This window comes from Salvelinus fontinalis, chromosome 4 (assembly GCF_029448725.1).
Source record: "Salvelinus fontinalis isolate EN_2023a chromosome 4, ASM2944872v1, whole genome shotgun sequence".
NCBI classification, from domain to species: domain Eukaryota; kingdom Metazoa; phylum Chordata; class Actinopteri; order Salmoniformes; family Salmonidae; genus Salvelinus; species Salvelinus fontinalis.
Window position 1 is genome coordinate 60326477 of NC_074668.1, and position 7837 is coordinate 60334313.

General features: G+C 41.4%; 1 protein-coding gene across 1 annotated transcript in view; it reads left to right on the forward strand.

Annotated features, from left to right (window-relative positions):
• The window catches only part of LOC129854110 (leucine zipper protein 2-like), a 184577-nt gene extending 176951 nt beyond the window's left edge, over nt 1-7626 (forward strand). The window contains exons 11-12 of the mRNA XM_055920808.1: nt 1448-1522; nt 6809-7626. Of these exons, the coding sequence (XP_055776783.1) occupies nt 1448-1522; nt 6809-6913 (180 nt within the window). The 3' untranslated portion in view covers nt 6914-7626. The remainder of the gene's footprint in view (nt 1-1447; nt 1523-6808) is intronic.
• Nucleotides 7627-7837: the final 211 nt, after the last annotated feature.

Here is a 7837-nt window from a genome sequence, read left to right on the forward strand (position 1 = left end):
GTGCACCAGTACCTCCTGCAGCAAAGCAGGAGCAGCTTTTCTCCAAAAAGTATGATATTTGTCCCCATGTGCAGTTGCAAACCGCAGTCTGGCTATTTTATGGCGGTTTTGGAGCAGTGGCTTCTTCCTTGTTGAGCGGCCTTTCAGGTTATGTCGATATAGGACTCATTTTACTGTGGATACAGATACTTTTGTACCTCTTTCCTCCAGTATCTTCACAAGGTCCTTTGCTGTTGTTCTGGGATTGATTTGCACTTTTCGCACAAAAGTATGTTCATCTCTAGGAGACAGAACACGTCTCTTTCCTGGGCGGTATGACAGCTGCATGGTCCCATGGTGTTTATACTTGCGTACTATTGCTTGTACAGATGTATGTGGTACCTTCAGGCGTTTGGAAATTGGATGAAGGATGAACTAGATTTGTGGAGGTCTACAATTTTTTTCTGAGGTCCTGGCGGATTTCTTTTGATTTTCCCATGATGTCAAGCAAAGAGGCACTGAGTTTGAAGGTAGGCCTTGAAATACATCCACAGGTACACCTCCAATTGACTCAAATTATGTCAATTAGCCTATCAGAAGCTTCTAAAGCCATTACATAATTTTCTGGAATTTTCCAAGCTGTTTAAAGGCACAGTTAACTTAGTGTATGTAAACTTCTGATCCACTGGAATTGTGATACACTGAATGATATGTGAATTAATCTGTCTGTAACCAATTATTGGAACATTTTCTTGTGTCATGCACTGAGTAGATGTCCTAACCGACTTGCCAAAACTATAGTTTGTTAACAAGAAATTTGTGGAGTGGTTGAAAAACGAGTTTTAATGACTCCAACCTAGGTGTATGTAAACTTCCGACTAACTGCCACTGAGCTATATGAATTCTGTGGTAACTGTCCACGAAAGCAAAGACGATGGGGCAGTCACAACATAATTAAATACTATTTGCCAAGACCCACACTGGAGGGTAGAAATAGAGATTGAGGTGTATGTCTTTATATTATCTGTGGTAGTTTAGCCACAGTACAGCACTGTAGGTGTAACAAGTAAAGTAGATCTGTTCAAAGGGAAATGTTGGATTCTACTTTCATCCAACAATGAAAGGATCCAAGTTGTGAGAGACCTGGATCCCACCTCTGTATATTCAAGTTTTGTCTTTGAAATGATCACGCTGGCGCTAATGATGTCCTTGTATGACTTTTACGCATGAATGCATGGACACACACAGTGAAAATTGTTTTAATCTATAGTAAAATAGTTATTTTCATCTCATGCATTTTCATTAGACCAGCTTGTTTGTTCAGGCCTTATGAAGTTAGGATGAAAATGATCTGTTTAGCTAACTCTGGTACATTTACATAGATTTACACTGACATTTTGATTAATGTGCACTGTCCCAGTCACATAAATAAATACATTGAAGTTTGTGTTTCTTTGTCTCACAACAGATTGGCGGGGATTGCTTCCAAAACCAGACGGAGACAGAATCCTCTCCCGACAGTAAAAAGCTGCTTGAACAGCAGGTTAGCATTTAGATGTTTATGTACATAACATAATACCCATTCTACAAGGTGCCTCTTGCATTTCTCCCCATGTGAATTTTCTAATTTCTCTTAAACCACATGTGACAATGTGGACTGTGTGGGATATTATGGTGAATTGAATACATTGCATGTCCATACATATTGTTACAGCAAATGCCACCACAATCTACTGAACTATGATATTGATTGTATCGCACTCTGCCAAACTAATCCAAGCCTGGCTCGCTCAATCATAAGGAAACAGTGTCACGCCTGTTTGGATGTGGCAGATGGTATAGCGACTACAGATCCCATTGCAATGTAGTGTAACACTGTGTAACTGAGCCGCTGCCATGCATTTTAAGTGGGATTTCTCCATCTCTGTTATGCTTAAATATGTTCAGCTACCATCGATTCTGTAACCGTTTTCAAGGGAAATGGCTATACCTATACCTTACCTACAGTATGATCTCTGTTACCAGGGTCCCTGGTAAAAGAGATTATATTACAATAGAGACTAACCTAGGACGAGAAAAGGTTCAAATAGAATGAACTTGACAATATTATTAGGTCACAGGCAAGCTTTGGAAAAGCGAAGGCCCAGTGCTTTCTCCCTCCTGTGGTCATTGTCAGATTGACTAATAAAAATGGAGAGGTGCTCACAAAGGGGCTGATCCCTCACTGATGGGGCCATGTGGTAGCCAGCCACCCAGAGCATGTGATACTAAACAGCCTGACTGAGGGAGCGAAAGAGACCTTAAGTCACCCTAAATTCCACTGCCATGTTGAGTAGTCACCATTCAAAAAAACAATTTAGTTTTTTTTCTTTCTTAAATGTATATTTCTTTCAGGGTGTTTTTTGCTTGATAGACTGATTTTAGTTTGTTCGTCACTAAAGCTGACAGGATAACTGTAGCCTAAAGATGTAGGATCTTAATTTGGTTGAGATGGCTCTGTGATGGCTGAGATGGCGCTGCAGTGGATAGCTGCCGTCTTATGAGCTCCTGACTAATTCTGCTATTTTATGTGTTTTTTAATGCTGATCTTAAATTTCTTTGCCGTAATTTCCTATGACTGAAAACACCTTCTGGAAACAGAACAGCAATCACTAACCTCAATTTGAAGGAAGATTTCAAATTCAATAAGTCAGCAGCTCTGGACGTTTTGTTTACCCCGGACCAGGCCCTGATCATCCAGGTCTTGAAAAGAGGAAGCGGCGGCGAAAGAGAGGTAAGCGAGGTGGCGTCATAATTAAACTACCTCGGTGAGCATCTAGACTGCCATGCCCTCTGTTTTGTTGGCCAATGTACAATCACTAGAGAACAAACTGGAAGAGCTCCATTTCATGTCTATCCTATCGTATGTTTCTCAGAGTCGTGTCTGAACAAGGACACATCCAGAGGCGGTGCTTCTCGTGACCGGTGATTTTAATGCAAGGAAACTGAAATCCGTCTTACCTAATATTTACCAGCATGTCACCTGTGCAACTAGAGGCAACAAAACTCTAAATCAGCTTTACTACACACACAGAAACGGACTAAAGGCCCTCCCTCGCCCTCCCTTTGGCAAATCTGACGATAAAGCTATACTCCTGATTCCTGCTTACCAGCAAAAACTGTAACAAGAAGTACCAGTGGCACGCTCAATACAGAAGTGGTCCGATGAAGAGGATGCTAAGCTACAGGACTGTTTCGCACGCACAGACTTGAATATGTTCCGGAATTCATCCGATAACATTGAGGAGTTTACCACATCAGTCACCGGCTTCATTAATAAGTACATCGACGAAGTCATCCCCACAGTGACCGTACGTACATATCCCAACCAAAAGCCATGGATTACAGGCAACATCCGCACTGAGCTAAATGCTAGAGCTGCCACTTTCAAGAAGCGGGACACTAATCAGGACGCTTATAAGAAATCCTGCTACAATCTCCGACGAGCCATCAAACAGGCAAATTGTCAATAAAGCACTAAGATCTAATTCTACTACGCCGGATCTGATGCTCGTCGGATGTGGCAGGGCTTGCAAACTACCACAGATTACAAAAACAAACCCAGCCATGAGCTGCCCAGTGACTTGAGCCTACCAGATGAGCAAAATGCCTTCTATGCTCGCTTCGAAGTAAGCAACACTGAACCATGCATGAGAGCAACAGCAGTTCCAGATGACTCTCTGATCTCGCTCACCGTAGCCAATGTGTGTTAAACAGGTTAACATTCACAAGGCTGCGGGACCAGGCAGATTACCAGGACACGTACTCTGAGCATACGCTGACCAGCTGGCAGGTGTCTTCACTGACATTTTCAACATCTCCCTGACCGGTTCTGTAATACCTACAGTACACGTTTCAAGCAGAACACCATAGTCCCTGTGCCCAAGAATGCCAAGGTAACCCGTAGCACTCACATCTGTAGTCATGAAATGCTTTGAAAGGCTGGTCATATCTCACGTCAACACCATCATCCCACTCCAATTTGCATACCGCCCCAACAGATCCACAGATGACGCAATCTTTATTGCACTCCACACTGCCCTCTCCAACCTTAACAAGAGGAACATCTATGTGAGAATGCTGTTCATTGACTACAGCTCAGCGTTCAACACCATAGTGCCTCTAAGCTCATCATTAAGCTCAGGACCCTGGGACTGAATACTGATGGGCCACACCTCAGGTGTAGTGTAGGCAACAACACATCCGCCACGCTGATCCTTAACACGGGGGCCCGTCAGGGGTGCTAATGACATGACGTTGGTAGGCCTGATCATCAACAACGATGAGATCGCCTATAGAGAGGAGGTCAGAGACCTGGATGTGTGGTCAGCAAGACAAAGGAACTGATCGTGGACTACAAGAAATGGAGGTCCAAGCACGCCCCCCATCTACATCGGCGAGGATGTAGTGGAGCGGGTTTAGAGCTTCAAGTTCCTCGGTGTCCACATCACTAAGGAATTAACATGGTCCACACACACCAACACAGTCATAAAGAAGGCATGTAAACGCCTCTTCCCCCACAGGAGGCTGAAAAGATTTGTCATCGGCCTTCAGATCCTCAAAAGGTTCTACAGTGCACCATTAAGAGAATCTTGACTGGCTGTATCACAGATTGGTATGGCAGCTGCTTGGCATCCGACCGCAAGGTGTTATAGAAAGTAGTGCGTACAGCCCAGTACATCACTGGGGCCGAGCTTCCTGCCATCCAGGACCTCTATACCAGGCAGTGTCAGAGGAAAGCCCTAAAAATTGTCAAAGACTCCAGCCACCCAAGTCAGACTGTTCTCTCTGCTACCGCACAGCAAGTGGTACCGATGCACCAAGTCTGGAACCAACAGGACCCTGAACAGTTTCTACCCCCAAGCCATGAGACTACTAAATAGTTAACCAAATAGCTACCCAGATCTACATTGACCCTCTTTGCACTAACTCTTTAGACTCATCACATACAGTACGCTGCTGCTACTGTTTATTATCTATCCTGTTGCCTAGTCACTTTACCCCTACCTATATGGACCTATATCTACCTCAATTACTTTGTACCCCTGTACATCGACTCGGTTCTGGTACCGTGTGTATATAGCTAAGTTATCATTACTCCTTATTTATTTATTCTTTGTGTTATTCTTTTTATAGATTTTTTTCTCGCATTGTTGGGAAGGACCTATAAGTAAACATTTCACTGTTAGTCTATACCTGTTGTTTACGAAGCATGTGACAAATACCATTTTATTTGATTTAATTTTAGCCAGTTTGCTACAGCAGGAAAAAAGTCCTGCAGCAACAGGAAATGTGAATTATTGTGTGGATTAAAAGGAATGGACATTTTTGTAGTGGTGGTTGCATGTTTCGTAAGGGAAAATCAAGCATGAAATTTCAAATGGTAAATTTACAAACTTCAGAACCCTTTTTAAACCTCAAATACACTGCAACAGGGTGATCAAATTAAGATCCTACATCTGTACAGGTATCTGTTGATTGTTTGTATCAGCTTTACTTCAGGCAATGAAAGGCTTGGCCACTGACAGTGCGATTTTTTTTTTCATTTTTATTATTTTTATTTGAACCTTTATTTAACTAGACAAGTCAGTTAAGAATAAATTATTTTTTACAATGACGGCCTAGGAATAGTTGGTTAACTGCCTTGTTCAGGGGCAGAACAACAGATTTTTACCTTGTCAGCTCGGGGATTCGATCTAGCAACCTTTCGGTTACTGGCCCAACGCCATGCAGAAGTCGTCAAGCCTCAAGGCATCCAGCAATGTGACATTGGTTAACACTAAACAGATGCTAGCTGACTTTACTTCATCCCAAGTCATCATCTCATCTTTATAGAGCTGCTGCCTATGGTCTGACAAAATCAAAATGTTATTAGTAAATAAGAAGTACTTAGATCATGTATTGTCAGGTAGACATACCTCGCAAAGCAACTGCTCTCTATCCCTCTCGATCATGCATTCTTCTCTCTGTCTCCGTGCCCACACAGACCGGGCAAGTAGGAGCGCAATAGATTATGGTCATTGTAGTTAATTACCACGTTTTCTACGCTAAGACTATGTTGAATATTGGCCTGTTGGAAACTACAACCCCCTACTACATTGCACATTTCGGGCTTGATCTAATTCATCTCTAGAGAAATGGTGCATTCAGCTCAGGAAAAAAAACATAATGAAATGGAATTCAAATAATTGAACTGGTAAATTGGTAAATTAGTTCTTTTAAAAAATACATTTTGGTTAATGCTCAGCTCTAGTCATTAAAGAGTTTCCACCACCGTTTCTCACATAATTCATTGAACCGACGCAAAAAGATCCCACCATGTCAATCTAACGAATTATTGGTCGGCATTTATAAAATTGTATCCCGAAACTACCTGTTTCTATCACAGCTGTCATGATTTTTTTTATACGGTATGACTTTACTTGCATAAAAACTGTGGACGGAAATGTAGTTATAAATCGCACAATAATTTACTTACAGCAGCTTTAAGGGACAAGTGTATGGTCATCTTCAAGTTTTCTTAAAAAATATATTGTGATACTGGTATCGTCCCAGCCGTAAGTGGGTGTGGAGTGTACAGTAGGAGGGATAGGCTAATCAACATGAGTGTGAAGTAAGATTGCAGTATTTTTTAAAGTAATATTGCTGTATTGTTAAAGTAATACTGCTGTATCGTTAGTACTGCTGTCATCAATCCAGTATTGTTTCTGCACAGTAGCCCATTGTTTCACTGTTACTCTGCCACTGTTGTTAATGAGCTATACATTCTTGTCTTTTGTATTGTCAACAGCAAAGGACCGCAGCGCAGATTGGAACATCTAAGGCAAAGCCTTCAGATGACAGGGAGGATGTAGAGGGAGGCAGCAAAAACACAAAACTACACAAAAACAACTGAATGGATGGGATATCAATGGAGATGCAGAACATCTGGAGATCTTTTTCAGAGCACATACTTGTGCGCACACACACACACACACACACACACACACAGTTTGCAGACGAGACACAGGAATTGTTGGACGAAAACAAAACTTCTCAACCGTGACATTTTGAACTTTCTCGATTGAAAACCTGCATAATAAAATGGCATGCATTCTAGACTTATTTTAAAGGTAGCAATGGCACTGGTAACTTGTTTTATGATTGTTCATAGTTATTTTTTTTTCAGCGCGAGGACACTACTTTCTACAGTAAATATGTGTTATTTCTAAATAAATCCCTTTGCACTGGTAAGGTCATGATATTCTGTAATATAGGTACTCCCATTATCAAAAACTGCTGTAACACCAAACTTACAAATATGGTTTGTCAGTCATTGTAGCAAGGTTAATTTACTCTCTCCTCCATATTTTGAACTATATAGGCTCTCAAGTTGGCTGGCCAACTTCTTTCAACATTTAATATTTCAGAGCTCTTTCTGCCTTTAACATGCTAGAGGTGAAGAGCCAAAGACTCACAATGAGTCGTCTCCCTGAGAATGTGCCATGCACTGAGTAGTTACTCCTAGCTACATTTATCTGTGTTATTTGACCTTTCTGTGTTCTTTCAATAAACTGTGATTTTCAGTAAATGTGTGACGATTAAATGGATATTTGTGGAGAAAATGAATCGACTGGTCTATTTTTAACCTATAGAAGGAAGAACTATTTAGAAAATGTAGACCTTATGCCACATTAGTAAAAATGTATCACATCCTTGTAAGTACAATGTAATTGCAGCGCAGGTAGCCAGCCTGAAGTGTAAGGGGAGAATCAAACACTATATTTCAGTTCGCTAGCCAATCTATTATGTGTACAAATTACATGTGTTAATTACAGAA